This window comes from Hylobates moloch, unplaced genomic scaffold, assembly GCF_009828535.3.
Source record: "Hylobates moloch isolate HMO894 unplaced genomic scaffold, HMol_V3 SCAFFOLD_8, whole genome shotgun sequence".
Taxonomy (NCBI): Eukaryota; Metazoa; Chordata; class Mammalia; order Primates; family Hylobatidae; genus Hylobates; species Hylobates moloch.
Window position 1 is genome coordinate 58,436,692 of NW_026652283.1, and position 20,396 is coordinate 58,457,087.

Sequence of the window (20,396 nt, forward strand, 5' to 3'; positions counted from 1 at the left end):
GATGAGGTATGAGTGATACAGAGATTTTTAGCAGTAACAAGAAAGTGGAACAAGAAGTGACCATGAAAACATAAGCCCTCTAGGTTTCAGAAAGCCCCTGGGCCAGTAAATAGGACTTGCCACCAGATAAGGGGTAAGACATCTGAGCCCATTTTGTGTAGGTAAGATGGTATTTAGGCAACAAATGCCACAAAAGTTCAGAAAAGGAAACGGTCAAGGTAGAAAGAGTTAGCCTTGAAATCTTCATGGAAGCTCCAGGACTGAATTGACCTTTGAAGGATGCAAGGATAGAGACAGGCAGAGGGGAAAGAATTTAAGAAGTCATCTTGTCCCCTTGCTTTTCAGGTGACAGAAATTCTGCTATAATTTTGGGCTCCGCTATGAGACAAGTGCTGACTCTGTTAATACGCCTATAATTATCTCTGTTTATATTTGACCTTTTTTTGAAAAAAAAAAAATCCTCTGGTGCCTGAGAACTGGTTTTAAATATCTGCAATGATTGTGCAGAGAGGCAGGTCACCATCTGCCGCTTTTCCCACCTTGCTCCGGGATGAGTCACCACCCTAAGTGCCTGGCCTAACTCCCAAGCGTCTCCTCTCTGATCCACATGCATGCACAGTGATGAGGTTTCCATCTCCTGTGGCATGTATTATGCCAATTCAGGGCATTCCCTCAGGCAAGCTCCCAGGTGACAAGGACAAAATCATGTAAACCACCTGACACACCTTCAAGTGGGTTCGCAGTCAGCCCTGCCTTCCAACCATGGAAGCATGAGAATGCTTCCAAACAGGAAGGATAAGAAAATCTGTCCCTTTTCCAATGGGAATAGCCCATGAGAGGCAAAGCTAAAATGGGAGCAGGCTTCCTGGAGAACTGAGAAAAGTCATGCTGTCATATTTCAGGGCTGATAATTGGAACTCCATTAGGACAAGCACACTTCCATCTCACAAAACCTGTGCATGTGTATGTGACTGTGTGGTTGGGGGAGAAGGGGTGGTGGGAGGAAAAGAGGGAGATACACGAAAGGAAAAATTCAGACCATCCTAGACTTAGTGATTTGAGCTAAACAAAATACTCTCAATGTGCATCAGATGATCAAGGAAATCACTCTAGTATTAATTCTGAAATTGGTTTGCTCCACAACTTTAGCCAGCTTTCTCTGTGCCTCTCCTTTCCTGTGTGCAAAATGAGAACACTGATAGAAGCCATCATAGTACCTCCCAGGAGTTCTGTAAAGCTTCTAAAGATACTGCTCAAGTTTTCTGAAAAAGGCACTGTACTATATATGAAATGCCAAGATCTACCACATCAGTAAGAAAAGGAAAACGATGTCTGCATTTTAATAGTAACTTATTAATGCAATAAAAAGCATTAAAAATTTTTTGTATAGATTGTGTTTAAGTTAACTCGTGTATTCCATCAACACTGAGCACTAGAGCCACAATGGGGTGGGTTGATTCTGCACCTGGGACTCACTGTGTCTGGAGTAAGATTGGGATTGTCCAGCAGACGCCACCACGCCCATGGCGTGGAGGGAGTTCACCAAGACAAAGCACCAGGCAATGCTGTCTGTCCCAAGGGTTAGCCATGACATTGTCACCTACATTGCTGTGTTCCAGATCTCTCCACTCCTCAAGGGCTACAATTTAAGACGATCACAGAGACCACCGTGGAGGTGCAGTGGGAGCCCTTCTCATTTTCCTTCGATGGGTGGGAAATCAGCTTCATTCCAAAGGTAACACTCACCTATTAGACTGCCAAACAGACTTATTTGGAATATTTGTACCTTTAGCTTGGAATCAGGGGCAGCAAGGAAGGCGTTACCCAATATCTGTCTCCATGCCATTAAAGACACAAAATGGCATGTTGTGGGTGTCTGGGATATAGAACATTTCTGTGACAAATATGTGGTAATGACCTGCTGACAAGAGTAACCCCGAGCATGGCACCCTGGCCTTGCAGAACAGAGGATGTGGGAAGCAGCCACCAGCTCCAGCTCTCTGCTGAGATAACTCTGGGATCTGATGAGCCATGGTTTTGGTGAGCATAAAAACCAGGCTCTTAAAAAATTGAGGCTTCTCTTTAGGACATAAGAAAAGCCAGACTGAATCAGTCACATAATCAGCCAAAAGCTTCATTCTGTGCAGACAGATGCACCAAAGAAAAGTCAGCTTGCGTGGCATCAATCCCTAAAGGTTACAGACATAAAACAAAAACAACTTGGCTCTCCTGGATTATTCATAATACATTTGTAACCTACTAATTTAGCAACTTTTTTTTATTAGTCTATGACTTTTAAAGTATCCTAAGATTCCTTTCTACTCTCTAAAGCAGCATTTTATTTGTTTTCCTAATTCTAAAACTAACTTTTCCGAATTGCCACAGGTGCATGCCTGGCTCTAAATTTCCAGAATTTGTTGACCCTACCAATATCCTCCCTAACTGTACCACTCACGAGGATATAAAGTTCAATTATACTCCTTCCCTCTGTCTTTATTCTCCAACATCAAAGAACATTTTTTAGCCATTCATCAGACTTAATGACAAATGACACATTTTTGGCTAGCAAGACTATGATTTCGCCATTCTTTTACTTCAAAATTCTTAGAGCCATGAACTGTTGGAGTTACAAAAGACCTTCAAGTTCACAGGTACGACCCCTCATTTTACATCTAGTTTAGTTTAATTTATAGAGACTACGATTCAGAAAACTTGAAGGACATCATACAGCTAGTTGGTAACAGGCTTAAAATGAGTACCTGGGTCTCCACCTCCTATCCCGGGGCTCTATTCACTAAATCTGTATGCCCCATTTTCTTATGTGAGTACAGTCATATCATAGTCACATCACAGCAAGGTAAATAAATGCAAACAGACATCTATACAAATTTGTCCTATTTGAGTTAAAATGATAAATAAAGTATGGCAGGCAATTGAGTTACATAACAATTAAAAAAATCATGTCAATTGGAATGGAACATTGCTACCAATGTTTTTCAGGAAGAAAAATTACGCCAGGTTCTCCGGTTACCTATACCCAATATGTAAAACTCTAATTAAAAGAGAGGCTGACCAGGGCATGCCAAGGCCAAATGTATGGCCACATGGTTTAATAACTGTTGTGATCTGCAGGTTGAGGCCACTGGGGGGCATTCATCACACTGATTTTAAGAGTATGACTGTAAATTACATATAAGGCACGCCGGGTACCATAAATAGAGGCCAAAGAATAGGGGAGAATGGCAGTGCCCTCCAAAAAAGGCCCTCTTGTCTCCTCCATTTCTAAGGACGCTCATAGAAAGTATATGGAGGGAAAGAGAGACAGGGAACGATAAGATAGAAAGATAATAAATCCTAGATTCAATTTCGTCAAGTTACTCTTTCTCATTCCCTCTTCCCTCTTGTCTCCTTCTCTTCTTTGTATTATCTTTTTCCAAGCTTCCTTTTTCCTTTCTTTGTACTTCATATTTGGTTGTGTCACTGAGTCCTAATTCATCTGGGTGAAGGGGAAACAAGACATTGACAGATTCACACCGAATGTAACACCATGAGAAACTCCAGATATAGCAAAATATTAGCTCTGGCTCATAAAAAATTATCTCATAGCAATGTCTTAGTTTGAAATGTGTTGTGTGTGTATACAAAGATGTTCACACACAAACACACATGACTATCCTCTTCTAAATAGCCGGGGGCATGTTCATTACAATAAATGCCAAAAAGCTCTGAAGGATGTTAACCGTAACCATCAAACATTTGATCTTTGGCAAGAGCCAGTCTGCACCACCTCATGACTAATTTTTATTGGCAAACTCAGCAAACTCAGGAGAGGCCAAAGAAATGTTCTTAAAAATTGATTCTCCATTTGCCAAATCCTCATAGGGTGGTGTCATTCTTACGGAATCTGTGGGGAGTTATTTCTGGCCCCAGATACTCAGCTGTCAGCATGGAGGAAAGAGACATCGCCCCCGTTTAAAATTCACAACCCACAATTAGTATTCCACACCTTTATCTTTCTCTCATCAGATTTCTCTCCCAGTGACTTTTCTCTTTTGCTCTCTGCTTCTGCCCACTGTCCAGAACAATGAAGGGGGAGTGATTGCTCAGGTCCCCAGCGATGTTACGTCCTTTAACCAGACGGGACTAAAGCCTGGGGAGGAATACATTGTCAATGTAGTGGCTCTGAAAGAACAGGCCCGCAGCCCCCCTACCTCGGCCAGCGTCTCCACAGGTAAGTGCCTCCAACCCTTCTCCCTAGAGCTGCCTACTAGGTCACTTGGAAAAGAACCACAGAATTGCCCAAGGAGTGGAGAGACAAAAGAGGTGCTAGAATTTCTCCTAGAGCTGGGACAATTCTGGTACCTGGCAATGGAGCTACTCTACCAGATGCTTAGCTCATCATCTTCCTTATTACTCATCCTTACAAATACTGACATCTGGGAGAGTGTTTCATGGAGACAATTCTTTTTTAATATTTCCATTTTATTTATTCTGATCTTACTCATGAAGCAGCCTCATTTGTCAGCCTCTGGTGTCAATGATCTTCGTAAGCAGCAAGAGCTGACTCACTCTTACCTACGATGATATTTGGAGAAAGTCATCTGAACCTTCCCAAACCTCAATTTATTTTACAAGATAAGCAAGAATAATTTATGATAAACAAGAATACCTTCTTCATTAAGTTAATATGAGGATGGAATTAGATAAAGCACACAAAGCAATCAGCTCTGTGCTGATGAGAGTGAGTGCTCAATACTTGGTATACACACATATACTCAGAACATACTCAGAAGTGAAAGTGGTAGGAAACAAGTCATTCAAAAATAAGTAGGTATGGGTTGGGTCACTGTTCAAGGTGATGGCTTAAGTCTATTATTAGACTGTTATTAAGTCTATTATTAGTACTTTAATTCAAAGTACTCAGCACACCAAGGTGCCAAACTTTGGGGTGTCCCGTGATGAGCCCAACAATAGCAGTTCACCTCATTCAACATTATTATATTTCCAGGATTGATTCATTAATTGTCATATTTTGCCTTGTTGTATCCTCAGCTAACAAACATTGTCCAACTTCAATGCTGTAATTAGCTATTGTGATATATAAATGTGTGTGTCCTCACCAAGAATGTCTCGAAAGTTATAAATAGCATCTGGCATAAGTTTTGGTTCTCGTTTTATTGTTGATGGAGCTGAAACTGAGAGGCTAAGCAACTTTCTCTGTCAGTAACAGAAATTGAGATAGGTGACTATTGGTGCAGCTTTATGAGTTTTTCATAAACAGAAATTGATGTACCAGAAAGCCAGTTTTAAGTCCAGGACAAAAGGCTGAGTTGACCAGAGATGAGAACCACAACACAACGTAATGAGACCACATTTATAGATTAGCGATTCATGCTCTGCTACTGAATCCAAACCAAACAGCATCAGGTGCCGAGGCTTAAGCTCAGTTTAGAAAACATTGGTTCAGAACTATTGTGGCAGTAGCTTGTGTTCCATTAGCGCACCAAGGTTCTATGGCAGTGCCTTGAGGCTAGAATCCGGTGGAAAGCCAGACCACTAATTACTCCCTCTTCCATGCCTCCAACCAGGACAGCTCTACTTTGATCTGTTTTATATTTTGTACATCCATTTAAGATTTTTGTCCTTTAAAAAATAAGTTTACCACCCAAAAAGCTTTCAAACCACTGTCCTGCTCTAAATAGTATGTTTTAGAAGAAACCCCATAACCATAAAACCTAAAGTGCTCTGTAGGAATCCCTCCAGAAGGCCGGTGGCTGAGGTTTTCCACAGCTCTGTTCCCCAAGGTTATGCTGTAACCTGAAGAGTTGATATTTGATAACTTGGGGGCAGAAAGGTGTGATGCCCTTGCTCACCCATCATATAAGGGTCACAACAACACTGCTATCACAAAAGACAGGTTAACAGGAGAAAGCATAACAAATTTATTTAATCAAAGTTTCACATGACACGGGAGCCTTCAGAAATGAAGACCTAAAGACCTGGGGGAAATTGTCTGTTTTTACACTTAGGTTTGAGGAAGAATGGACAGCCATGTAGAAATGTAACTGGACAAATGGCTACGATCTAATGGTAATAGTCTAAGGGGGAGACCCAGCAAGGCCTGTCTGCCCAGATTCTTCTTGGCCTCTCTGTGAAGCATTTCTTCTCCACCTCCTCTGTGGGACAGGACCCCACTGGGATGAGGGTCCTCAAGGGAGAAGGGAGGAATGAAAAAGTTACCTTTCTAGGTTTTATGGCTTGCTTTGGGGAAGAGGAGTTCTAGTTTCTATGACTTGCATTAAGGAAGAGGAATTCTGATTTCTGTGAATCACTTCAAAGGGGGAAGAAGGGTCAGGAGATGGGAGGACTGCAGATGGTCAGAAAGACCTTGCTTGCTTCCGGGGCTGTTTCTGAGGCTCTTTCATTCCTCTTTAATTCAAAGTACTCAGCACACCAAGGTGCCAAACTTTGGGGTGTCCCGTGATGAGCCCAACAATAGCAGGTGCAGCTTCTCCTCTTCTGATATGAAATGTTTCAAGGTGCCCAAGTTATTCCTGTGATTTGATATTAAGAAAGAATTAGTAAAAGATAAAAGGCTAAAAGGAGAAGATGGTTCATAAGAGGATAGAAAACACTGCAGTTGAAGAAAATTTTTCTCCTAGAATATTGACAGAACATAGAGAAGGTAGTCCAACCTTGCCTTAGTCTTATAGTCAAACCACATTCTTATAACATTTGCAGTATTTTTTGGTTTGGCAGTTCCTTAAGATTAAAATTAAAGTTCCAGATCTAGAAATTTGTGGTAAAGCTAGGCAGAATCATTTTCATTTAAGAAAAAATGTCCTTAATATTTTGGCATCATCTCCAGAGTCATGAAGAAATGGAAAAACATTTATTCAAGTTTACTTTTTGAGCAGGGATTGTGTTTGTTTAGAAATTAGGACCAATGCTGAAAGCAAGTTGATACCTCCTTGATTGGAATGGAACATTGCTACTAAGTGGCCAACAAAGGGCAGAATCCAAGAGTGGCTACAAAAAAGACGGTTGGCTCCCAATCCTGTGTGCTGTTTTTAGGAAACGATTGTTTAATTATTTCCTTCTGCTAAGGTCTGACCTACACCAACCCCCTACTGTGAAGCTCTGTGTCCTCATCAGGCACTCAGGCTGCCTTCTTCTAGGCAGGCTATTTTGTGAATGCAAATTACAAGACCTCCCACAGCTAAAGCCCTCTGTGCTACATAATCACATTTTAATATGTTCAATCCATTATGATTAGGGTTTTCTGGATTTAAAGAGTTGAAGGACAAAAGCCTTTTGTGGTCAGTTGCATTTCCCTGACGCTTTTTTTTTTTTTTCCGAAAAGCTCCAGTTTATTGAAATGCTTCCCCTTCTTTCTCAAGGATAAAGAAGATTTTCCATTCATTTCATTTACTCGACACACATTTACTGAGTGTCTACTATGCTTCAGATATCGTGCTTACACAGCAGCTAGGAGGCCACTTTCCCCATTTCATAATTAAGTTAAATTAAATGTAAAAGGCCTAAGTTATCTAAAACCACCAAGTGCAGCATGCTGAAAAGAAACTGGATATATTCTGTTAAATCACATTACTACCTCAAATATGAAAACCAGGACTTCATTTTAAGTCCAAACCAGGTGGCACCCAAGTGGTCCGGTGATTTTCATTTTAGCTGGTGCTGGACCAAGAGTCCTAAGCACCTTAAGAGAGGACAAGACTAGGCTAAGACCCAGAAAGAGGGAGGGGTACCCAGGGAAAGGCTCAACCTTGAAAAACTGAAAGGCTCAACCTTGAAAAACTGAAAGGCTCAAGGTCAGCCTAAGACAGTCCTGAGGGAGAAACTTCATTCTGGAGACAGAGTAGAAGGTGGGCCAGAGTGGACTGGTTAGAAACAAGTCTTAGCCAAGGCTCTCCAGTAACAAGGAAGAGAGACTTACTTAAACTAGCTGAAGCAAAAGAGAGAATTTACTGGAAGGACATAGAGTGTCTCATGGGAATCCCAGGGCCAGAAATGCATCCGGGCCTCACAAAAGACTTGCACCAGAAAATGGAACGTCACGAATCAAGTTATTCCATATATCTTTCTAGAAGCTCTGCATGGCCACTGGTTTCTCTTTCCCTCTCTCCTTTTCCCCCTCTTTCCCCTTTTCTCCAGATCAAATGTTTTCTATATGAGTATCAGAATGGTAGAAAATGGCCACACCAGCCCTGGCTCTGCATGGTCCAACACAGGCTAATTAGAGAACCAGAGTTCTGGTTTTAGTTCCAAATCTTTAAAGAATATTAACATTAATAATCAGCTCCAGCCAGAAGGGTGTAGCCCCAATAATAAATGAAAACATGGAGGCAAGAGCACGTTGGCCATGCAGACATCCCACGAGAAGTTGAGAAGACCATTTCCTATTCTCCTCACTTGGCTGTTTCTTTTTCTTTCTCCTTCTACATTCCCTCACCTCCCCATTATCTAATTCAGTATGAACAGAACCTCAAGTGGGTTCTGGAGCCACAGCTGGTGGGCCCTGCAGGAAATCAACCAGCTTTCCAGGTGTTGCCCTGACCTGCACAGTGACAGAGGTCAGGGCTTATGAGGGACATACACTGGAGAACCTTGAAGAGGTGACTACAATGCCCTTCTGCTGTAGAAATATGCAAGAACAGATGGAGAAAAATGACCCGTAAGAGGCTGTTCCAAAGCTGGGGTCCTTTTTATCCTTTTATCCAGAGGAGCAAGTTTATCCAGAAGGCATGTTTCATGTCCTCAAATGCAAATGTCTGTTGGTTTTTAAATGATCTTAGCAACTATGTTAACTGGGCTGTTAGAGTGGCTGAGCAGGGACATCTTTTGAATACTCATGATGACCTCTTTGGCAACCAATCTGGAAGTCTTGGATGTTTAGGCGGGCTGGTCATTTCCTAGGTCTTTCCTCAGGGCTCAAAGAAGGTGACAGCTGAGTGGCAGACACGCGCCAGAAACCCAGTTCTCAATTCCCTGTCCCATGGCCTCCAGAAAGAAACAGGGCTGGCTCTTTCAAGCCAGCAAGTGCCCTTCCCCTGCCCAGACTGGGAAGTGCCATCACCTGGAAACTACAGCCTGGTAAAAGAGCAATTAGACCAAAATTCAGGGGAACCAGGGCAAACTGCATGTCCTCAGGAAAGATATTCATCTTACTGTGTCTCATTTTCCTCATCTGTAAAATGCAGTAACAATACCCATCCTCTCCCTGACTGAGCAGACTTCCATAAGGAGGAAAAGAGAGAGCTGACGCCCAAGGCTTATTTCTCACTCAAACTTTTTGTTCTATTTGATCCTTCTCACTCAGTCATTGACGGCCCCACGCAGATCCTGATTCGAGATGTCTCTGACACCGTGGCTTTTGTGGAGTGGATTCCCCCTCGAGCCAAAGTCGATTTCATTCTCTTGAAATATGGCCTGGTGGGCGGGGAAGGTGGGAGGACCACCTTCCGGCTGCAGCCTCCCCTGAGCCAATACTCAGTGCAGGCCCTGCGGCCTGGCTCCCGCTACGAGGTGTCAGTCAGTGCCGTCCGAGGGACCAACGAGAGCGATTCTGCCACCACTCAGTTCACAACAGGTAAGGCTGCGGTGGGGGAGAGAGGCACAAGAAGGGAAAGAGGGGTGGAGCCAGCCGGTGGTGTCATCACAGCAAGAGGGGTATTAGGAATGAGGCGAGGTGTGTCAGAGCATCGGCCTTGTCATAGACACCGTGAGAAGGAAGCGAGAGGTTTCCAGCATAGAGGAAAAGCAGCGCTCCCTCACTAGGAGAGGAAAACTAGCTTCTCATCCTACCTCTACTGGCAGCCAGATCTGTGCTTGATGTAAATCCTTCCCCACTATGGGCCTCAGGTTTCCCGTTTGTAAAATGACAAGTTTGCCTTGAACACATGTAAGCATCCATATTGCTAATCCAAATGGAAATTTTGTGAGAATTCAGGAAAGGTGTCTCTTTCTCAGGACACATTCTTACCATTTGCTGGAAATTATCATAATAATTCTATAAACCTACAATGACTACACCACCATGATGATGTGCATTGGCATTATGCTAATGCTAAGCCCAGCCTGTACAACTCTAAGCAGAACTTCTGACAAATTCTGTGACTCACCCTGCCGTTTGTAAGCACTAGCAGTAAGGCTAATATGAGGCTGACTCCCACAGACAGGAAGTTCATAAAGCCCATGTAAAACCTGCCTTGCTATGATTACCACCCACCCCCACATTCTCAAGGCCATTGGGACTCTTAAAGAGCTTTGCCAACAGTTGGGAAAGGCCAGATCTCGGGGTGACTTGCTCCCTGACTCTCTCAGTGCCCATCAGTCTGGCCAGCTAGTGGGCTAGTAGGACAGGCACCATCCAAAGGATGGGCTTTCTGGCACCCTCATTGGGTCAAAAAGGGCCTGTGATCAGATTAGTGATTGTGTCTGTCATCTGGATTCTCAGTCTCACCCTCTTTGCCTTGGGGTGGTTACATGTCAAATAATATCTCAGCCAACTCCAAGTTGACCCAAGGATCAATGGAAACTGGTAACTCTGTAAGATCTAAGAACCAGCATCTTCAGATAAGGTAAAGTTGGAAAATCACTAATTCAAGAATTCTACCTTAGATTGTGGCATAAGAGCCTGCTACAGAATGGAATGAGTCCAGGGTTTTCAAGAAGATTCAATAAATAAATAACACCTCTGTGTTCCACTGGGTTTAAAATCAATTGATAAATAAGGGAAAAAGTGAAACAGATGGACACCAAAATGTCCCCTAGATTGCAGCATGTAACTTAGTGTCATGGCCAGATGGGTTTGCAAACTGGATGGCCACTGTAGACCTGGGCAAGTCTCTCCATATGGCAGAAGTTGGGAGACTATCCAGGTTAGGACTTACAGCATAGAGGAACAAGTAGACGCCTAAACCCTTGGAACAGCCTGTCCCACGAGAGAGGGGAACAGAAGGGAAATGCCCAGGCCCTGCTGCAAAACTCACCATTTAGGTAAGCTCATTTTCCCCAGCAAAAGAGAGACAAGAGCCTTAGGAAGGAAACCTCAAGGGCAGGGAAGAGCTTCCCCCTTAAAAAGGAGGGTTGCTCCATTGTGTTGCTCTTCCCCCTTAAAAAGGAGGATTGCTCTTCCCCCTTAAAAAGGAGGGTTGCTCCATTTTGACAAAATGGAGAAGGCAAAATGGAGAAGGCAAAGTTTAATTCTGAAAAAGACCCTTTTAGGTTTTCTCTGCAGTGCCTGGGCCAGATGCCACCCTCTCACCCAGGGGTTGCCCAGTGGGATTTTTACTGAACATATCTTGGAATCCGGAGTGACCGAATGTGCATCTTGAAACAATTAACTAAATTCTGCCCATTTTTCTTCCCTTCTGCTTCCTCATTTAACCAAAGATGTTCATGTCCCTTCTTGGTTAATTCTAGGTCAGCTTCTCATTTCCCACCCCCACAATACCACTTGCTCAGGGGGGTGGTATCTTCTGTGGGCAACGAGTCCTGAATCCTTTTCTTAATTTCAAGATAGTTTTGTTTGAAAAGTGGTTTCTTTGTGCTCTGCTCTGATAAGAAGTTTGAAGCGGCAAAAAGGAGAGGAGAGCTCTTGAGCAGCATGATGAAAAACAAATTCTTGATGTTCAGGTTGACAAGATGGAAGCAGGATTGGCTGGTGGCCCAGGAAAATTCCGATCAAGACAATTACATTCTGCCTCCTAGGAGCTCCCCATGAGTTTCAGTTCATTGCCACATGGCTTTCTGTTTCCGGTTGCCTGGTGGATTGGCAGCTGTCAGGCGGCTGACTTCTCAATACAACCTCAGACTACACCTCAAATATGCTCCCCTCTGCTGGAGGAGGGTGAGGGGAAAGAAGGGATGAGAAGATGCAAACAGCACAGCAGACAGATTCTCCAGGCCTGGGTTGGCAGGTGCCAGTTAAATGATGAGAGGGTACCCAGACCCTCACGATGAGGCCCTCAGTCATTTCAGAGCTCCGCTTAAATTCAAATTAACTAAAGTGTTTTCCAGGTGATGGCTCCAACACTAGGAGTGCACTAATTGCACAGGCAATTAAAGCAGAGATTTGCTTCCTGCATGGTGAGTAAGATATTTGCTTGGGTCTTAGAGCTGTTCTGAAAAGGAAAGAACCCTGAACAAAGTGCACCACGGCCGGTGATCGGAGAGAAGCCAGCCTGGAAAACCCAGAGGCCAATCTCCAAAACCCCTCCCTGCCATCAGCAGCTCTGGTTTCAGTTGCCCTCAGGAGGGAACTCCTGGCACCATTTCTCTCCTCTGGGGGCCTTCTCTTTTAGCAGATCCCTCAAGCTTCCAAGCACAGCCACCAGGGCATCTGGTCAACCAGAGGCTGCTGTTTTGACCTGAATACCCCAGATCTCTCTTTATTGCTATTATAGATTGAATTGTGTTCCCTAAAAAGATGTTGAAGTCCTGATCCCCATGCCTGTGAATGTGACCTTATTTGGATATAGAGTTTTTGCAGATAATCAAGTTAACATGAGGTCATTAGAGTGGGCCCTAAGCCAACATGACTGTGTCCTTATAGAAAGGGGAAATTTGGGCACAGAGACAGACATGCCCACAAGAAGAACACCATGGTGAAGATGAAGGCTGAGATCGGAATGACTCTTGATTCTTCCAGGAGCCAAGAAACGCCAAAGATCACCAGCAAATCACTAGCAGCTAGGAGAGGCATGCAACAGATTCTCACTCACAGCCCTCAGAAGGAAGCAGCCCTACTGACACCTGTACCTTGAGTCTGTGAGACAACAATTTTTTCTTTTTCTTTTTTGAGATGGAGTCTCACTCTGTCACCCAGTCTGGAGTGCAGTGGCATGGTCTCGGCTCACTGCAACCTCCACCTCCCAGGTTCAAGCAATTCTCCTGCCTCAGCCTCCCAAGTAGCTAGGACTACAGGCGCCCACCACCATGCCCAACTAATTTTTGGAATTTTTAGTAGAGACGGGGTTTCACCATGTTAGCCAGGATGGTCTCCATCTCCTGACCTCATGATCTGCCCTCCTCGGCCTCCCGGCGTGCCAGGATTACAGGTGTGAGCCACCGTGCCCAGAGAGACAATAATTTCTATTATTTAAGACACCCAGTTGGTGGTACCTTGTTATGGCAGCCCTGGGAAACTAATAGGAACATCCAAGTCCCAACAGTTCAAGCCCCTACCTGCTTGGCAGTGATGCCACTCTAGGACTCTTCAGGAAATTCTTTCACAATTTCAACCTGGATGGCACTTGCACCTCAGACAAGAATCTGGCTGCAAAGAGCAGAGTAGGACTTCCTGCTCATACAAGACCAGCACCTTCAGTCAAAGCTATCCTTTTTTCTGCACCTTCTCACCCCAAGCATTCTCAACGCTCCACAGCTGAAATATTTAACAGGACTTTTCTAAAACTTGATATGTGTTTATCGAACACCTACCAGGTGCCAAGCACTATTCTAGGCACTGAGCCTACAGAATAAACAGATAAACAAGATCCTGGTTCACATGAATTACATTCCAGTGGAGAAACTGGACAAGGCAGAAGAAAATAACACCCAAAATTATTTTGATGATGAGTACTATAATGAAAAGCGAAATGAACGGTACAGAGGTATGGCCATGTTGGATCAAGTAGTTTGAAAAGGCCTCTCTGAAAAGATGACATTTTAACTAAGACCTAGATGACCTAAGCCATGTGAGGATCTGGAGAACATTCCAGGCAAAGGCAGAAGCCAGTGCAAAGGTCCTGAGGTATGAATAAGCTTGATGAGTTTCAAGAGCAGAAAAAAAAGCAATATAGCTAGAGCACAACGAATAAGTGTAGAAGTCGTACATGGAGACACCTGAGAAGCAGGCAGGGCCGGATCACTCAGAGCCCTGCTGGCTACAATTAGGAGTTTGTAACAGGAAGCAACAGAAAAGTTTTAAGCAAGGGAATTACTTAATCTAATTTATGTTTTAGAGGCTAGATATGTCTATTCCATAGTCTCAAGTCTCTCTACACAGCCTCCACTAGACATCTGTCTTTGCCTCGCTCTTGACTTGCTGACGTTGCAGGGAACAGCTCCCACCTACAGGGGTGCCCTCAGTGGCCCCAGTCTCCTAGAGGTCAGACTTCAAGGCTGAGGGAGCAAACAATTTCACCTTGTCCTAGCTCTAACAACCACCTTCCCAGACCTCATTCTCAGGATTGACTTATTTCAGGATCATTGACATTGGAGGTGTCTGGTCTCTTCAGAGACAACACTACCCCTTAATCTACAGACCACAACCCCTATGATAAAACATACAAAACAACAACAACAAAAACCATAGTCTAACATTTCCAAGGCCCGGGTTTTTAGTTGTGAAGAGCACTAAGTAGAAGTCTCAACCTTAACCCTAAACCTAAATTAATTTTGCTCCAGTTCAGTTCGAGCTGCGCACCCCAAGCCCAGTCCAGTCCCTTTGCCCAGCTTCTCCTCATGCATGAAATTTAGGGGCAACAATGCAGGGGCAGGTGTTCCTCCCCACGCCTCTCTATCCAAGCTCCTCTCTCCATCCAGCTGCTAGAGAAATAACACACATAACACATCAAGAATACATAGTATCTGGCAAGCTAAAGTACAGTGAGTGAGGAAGCATTTCTCAGGAAAACCAGCTGCAGAGACATAAATCTGCTAAAAGATTCACCCAATTTACATCGCTAAACAGAACACTTCTCACTCCAAAGCCTCTGCGCTCAGATTGATTCATGGCATTTCAGTCTTCCACAAGAACAACTGGTGGAAACTTGCCTTGCATTTGCAAATTAAAACAGTCCACTAGAGTTTTCTTAGAACGAATGGCTAGTTCACTCCAAAGTTAAATTCAAGTGTCAAAGGCAAGAACTATTTTAAACGTTTTAAGTGACAGTTGTTCTGGGCAGCACGTTATTGCACTGCAAGTTGTTTATGCTGTTTCTGCCCAAAGCAGCTTGAGGAGATAGCCAGTCCTAAGAGAAAAAAAGCAGTGTCCCCGTGGTCTTTTTGTGGCAACCACAGAGAACAAGCACTGTGGTTCATGGAACTCAGGAAAAGCTTCAGAGGCAACAGGAAGCCAGCCCAGGTCTTGGGCACCTATTTTTTTTTTTTTTTTTTTGGAGACGGAGTCTCGCTCTGTGGCCCAGGCTGGAGTGCAGTGGCGCGATCTCGGCTCACTGCAAGCTCCGCCTCCTGGGTTCACGCCATTCTCCTGCCTCAGCTTCCCGACTAGCTGGGACTACAGGCGTTTGGCACCTATTTTTGTACAGATGCCCATGGATTGCCTAATCCATGCAACAACCTGAAATGTTGGTATGATTTGCCCCTTTTATAGAGGTGGCCATCAAGGCCAAGCAGGGTTAAAAGACTTGCTCATGGTTCCATTACCAAAGATGTCAGAGCTGGGGATCAAACTGAAGCCTGACTCCAAAGCCTATATTATTTCTGCTACATCACATCCTTCATATTTGTCTTACCTTTACAGCTGTGTTTATTCAAGTAAACACAGAGGAAGGCACCTTACACTTCAAAACCTTGAAATCAACAGTCTTCTTTCTGTTTAATGGTCAAATTTGATATTGTTCTATTCCATCTCCATCACTCGGGAGCTGGCTCTGATTTTCTCCTCCTGGGGTTTCCCTTGTTTTGTTTTTAAGCTCATGATGTTGACTGGTTCATTTTAAAGTTTCTAGAATGCTACTGGAACTCTCGAATGGAAATGGGGAAAACATAAAGTGTATTGATCTTCAGCTCCCAAGTATCACTCTAACATGCCTAAGGAATTTGTCATGGCCGACCAAAAAGCTAAGGGTAGCCACAGTGTTCATTCAAATGTAAGCCAGAGGGTCAGGGAGTGTGGGCTGTCACCACCAATCTTTTCATAGTTCAAGATGCACCACAAATGTACATTACATTATCATGTGCGATGTTGGTGATGTCTGTCTATTTTTAGAGATCGATGCCCCCAAGAACTTGCGAGTTGGTTCTCGCACAGCAACCAGCCTTGATCTCGAGTGGGATAATAGTGAAGCTGAAGTTCAGGAGTACAAGGTTGTGTACAGCACCCTGGCGGGTGAGCAATATCATGAGGTACTGGTCCCCAAGGGCATTGGTCCAACCACCAGGGCCACCCTGACAGGTGAGTAAGACCTATCTCTTGGGGTTATGCTGGTTGCTGAGTCTATACCCTCACAGCTGTCTCCCCAACCCACACGCCTTACAAACCCATAGCCAATTCCTATTGATCTCGTCTCTTAAGTGCCTAGCACATATGTCTAGTACTGTCCATTGTACTCCCATCACCTGTTCTAAGCTACTAACATCTCTTTTTTTTTTTTTTTTTTGAGACGGAGTCTCTCTGTCACCCAGGCTGGAGTGCAATGGCACAATCTCAGCTCACTGCAACCTCTGTCTCCCAGGTTCTCATCTATTATCTTAACCACTGCAATAACCCCCTCACATTGTCTCCTGGCCCACTCTTCACATCTCCTCCAGTGACTTTTTTTTTTTTTTTTTGAGACAGAGTTTTGCTCTTGTTGCCCAGGCTGGAGTGCAGTGGTGCGATCTTGGCTCACTGCAACCTCTGCCTCCCAGGTTCAAGTGATTCTCCTGCCTCAGCCTCCCGAGTACCTGGGATTACAGGCGTCTGCCACCATGCCCGGCTAATTTTGTATTTTTAGTGGAGACAGGGTTTCTCCGTGTTGGTCAGGCTGGTCACAAACTCCCGACCTCAGGTGATCCACCCACCTCGGCTTCTCAAAGTGCTGGGATTACAGGTGTGAGCCACTGCACCTGGCCCTCCATTGACTTTTTCAAAGTACATTTTTGATTATGCCATTGCACTGTGCAGATATTCCAGGGGCTTCCCACTGCTCTTAGGATAAGCCCAGACCCTTAGTGTGGACACCAGACCCTGCCTGGTTTCCCCTGCCCTCTCCAGGCTCACCTCCCACCCATGTCCCCTGATGTTTTCTGGGCTCCATGCCCACAAGTCTGCTTCTTTCCATTGCTCAAATACGTTTTCCCTCCTGCTATATAGGACTGGAAAATGCTGTTCCCTCTGCCTGATGGGAACCTCTTCATCTAGCCGATGCAGGCTTCCCTTTCCACTCCCACGTTACTCCCCAGTTTAGGGAGCTTTAGTGGTCAAATTTGATATTGTTCCTGAGAGAGTTCAGTTCATTCTGTCCGGCAACTTCATCTTGCCAGTTTCCACTCACCTCTTAGCACTCCTCAGGTTATCATTTTACATGTGTGGCATGATTATTTGACTGTCAGTCTCCACCCTAGACCTAAATCTCTGTGAACATTGCACCATATTTGGTTTTGCTCATCATTGAATCTCAGGGTTCACCATTCCCTGAATGAATGAATGAATGAATGAATGAATGAAACTGCAGAAGTTCCCTATGACTTGGGCATGGATTGCAAGAATTCACTGATAAAATGAGAGCCGAGTCATGTCTTATGCACCCTATGAAAAGTTTGGGTTTATTCTTGAGGGCAGCGGAGAGTCATTGAAAGATTTTAAATAAGGTGATGTAATGACTGGATTGTACAGAGAAGGGCAAGATCAGAGTCAGGAAGCCTGGTTAGGAGGCTGTTGCTGGAGTCAAAGGGAGATGATGATGGCATGGACTAAGGCAGTGTCCTCGGTCACCATGATACCTGGTTGGGAAGTGTTCCCTGTCCCCCTGGGAGTGTGAGACCCAGCCAACACCACTCCTGGGGCCTCTGGCTCACCCATCCAAGAAAACCTCCCCTCCCAAACTCACCAAAGGGTAGAAGACTGGAAATGGGGTTGTGGTTTTCAGATAAAGGAGATGCTGTGCAGAACAGTCGTGGACCAGGAGCTGCCAATGTGCTCACAGACAGAGATTTTGTTTAATTTGTGTCTTGGATTCCTGCAAAAGTATTTGCTGTCTTGGTAGACAAGGGGTACACAGCAAAGAGTGCATACAGTAAACAAGGGCAGTATAATCAAAGCAGTTTTCCTCCCAAGTTGAAATCCCAGACCGCCTTGCCAAACACAGCCAGTTAAAGTAAATATAATAAATGCCTTTTCCAGACAGATGCACTCCTAAAGGCACAGCAAGGAGATGAAAAGACATGCTGACCAAGCAGATTAACAAGGGTGAATTAAGCAGAGAAAGGATAGACCAGCTGGCATAGGGCCTCACAGAGAGCTAGAAACAGTCACAAAAATTAAGCTAAATCCAAAAAAAAAAAAAAAAACCTGAAATGATACAGGAGGGAACTGATTCTAAGCGCAGCCCATCCCTGCCTAGAGCCGCAGGCTAATTTTATAATTAGCAGTTATATAAAATCGATGGCTAACTGTTCAGATGGAGGATGCGCCATGACATCATGAGAGAGACAGAAAACCCAAACACGTCCTAGTTATTATTTCCCTCTACTGGGAAAAAAGAAGATTCGACACTCACTGATCATCTGTCTTATTCCAGGCACTCTCATACAGTTATAGCTTCTTTAATCTTCACAACCACCTCATGAGGTGGGTATGGTTAGCACTCCCATTTTACAGATGAGGAAATTGAGGCTCGTGGAGTTTGAAAACCTGCCCAAGTTCACAAGGCTAGCAAGGGGCACAGCTGTGATTCAAAGCCAGTCCTTCCGAGTTCCAGTCAGAAGATTCCCCTTCCACAGCTGCTTCTGCTAAAGAAGTAAAATGTAAGGGACAGTCCAAATTTAAATGCCACAGACCTAGAAGGGATGGGAAAATTATTATTGAGTAGGGGGCTCAGGTTGATTTTTTGCTACAGTCAGATTTAAAACATTTCAAATATATATATATATATATATATATAACATTAAATTTATATATTACACATAATTATCTCAGGGAGTTCACTGCTGAGGAGATTTATAAGGCAAATGGCTTAACATAATTTAAGAAGGGATTATTGGCACATAAGGAAATCAAGTGTATTTGTACTCGCTGAGATGCTAGTTGCAAGGATTGTTGGTTCTCTTGCTGAGGCATTTGGGGGAAGAGAAGGGAGAGCCATGAAAAAGAGAAAAGGACAAAAGGGAGAAGTTTGACTCTGGCTCTAAAACATTATGCTCTCTCCCTCACTCTCCAACTTGGAGCCTAAAAAGTTAAGTTTTTCAGCCTCCAATGCCTGTGTTCAGATTCAGTTTGATTTAAATGCTCTGCTCCATGCAACATGCTAAGAGCCTAGACTTTCAACTCTGTGCCCAGGCTTGCCACTTGCTGTGTCATTTGGGACAGTTGATTGAATCTTTCTAAACCTCTGTTTCTTCATCTGTTAAAGGGGACTGATACTACTGACCCCACAGTGCCATTATGAGGCATTCATGAGGCAATACATTTAACCAGTTTAAGGTAGTGCTTCTGACAACAAACTACCCAGTAAGTGGATGACAGTGGTGAAGAAGAAAGAGATGAGGAGGTCTGTGAGCTACTGGATGGTTTAGGATGTCCTCCTTTAGTCCATGTGGCCTAGTGGTTTAGAACCTTGCCTCTCACAGCATAGTGCAGCCACCAGCAGCCCGGGCATTACCCCCAGAGATGTTGGAGGCCTCTTTCCCCGAGAACTACCAACCCCGAGCCTGCATTTTAGGACCCCTGCTTCAAGGAAATCTATGAGTGAGAAGCACTCACTTAGAGCACAGCTTTGGAAGTACCCCACTCAGCGGGGAGACCAGCTTCATGAAGTGTGCATCCTTGAGCAAATTTCTTAAATTTCCTGCACTTTAGTTTTCTCATCTAAAAGACATCCTATCTACCTCATTGGGTTGTAGCGAGAATTAAATGAAATCATACATATATCCCTATTCAAGAACTTAGGATGGAGCCTGGCACACAGCAAGCACTCAATACCCGTTCGATTTTTTATTGGTATTAATCCTCACAAAGCTCAGACCTGAAGCCGTGGCAGCCTGGCCTTTGCTGGGCACAAGGTCAGGCCCCCTTTACTCTCACTGTTGACTCTCAACGCTGAAAGCTCTATGGCACCTGTATTTGCCATTCCCTGGAGGAGCGCTTGTCTCTGAGGCCATCATTTTCCTCTTGGCTGTGGAATCCAGGCCCTTCCTGACTCTCCTGGTCTATGAGACATTCCCAGGGCTGGCTGGCAGCAAGTACCCCCTCTTGACCTCCCTCTTTACAAATGTTGCCCTCTGCCACACAGAGTCCAGGCTGGGGCCCAAAATTCAAAACATTCCCCGCCCCCCTCCATTATTCTCTGTAGGCAATGTCCAGAGAATTCCTCCGGGATATGAATTTGTTTCTGAACAACAGACTCAATGTCTGCAATGACTTTTTCTCTCTGCTCTGGTGGCTTCCGTGTCCTTAATAAGTCTGTTTTAGGCTCGGTCACTTAGCC

General features: G+C 44.3%; 1 protein-coding gene across 3 annotated transcripts in view; it reads left to right on the top strand.

Annotated features, from left to right (window-relative positions):
- TNR (tenascin R) overlaps nt 1–20,396 on the top strand; it is a 422,419-nt gene that overhangs the window by 348,243 nt on the left and 53,780 nt on the right. For all 3 annotated transcript variants that reach the window (XM_032160921.2, XM_058443424.1, XM_032160923.2), the window contains 4 exons: nt 1,620–1,735; nt 4,081–4,231; nt 9,341–9,610; nt 15,980–16,165. In XM_032160921.2, the coding sequence (XP_032016812.1) occupies nt 1,620–1,735; nt 4,081–4,231; nt 9,341–9,610; nt 15,980–16,165 (723 nt within the window). The remainder of the gene's footprint in view (nt 1–1,619; nt 1,736–4,080; nt 4,232–9,340; nt 9,611–15,979; nt 16,166–20,396) is intronic.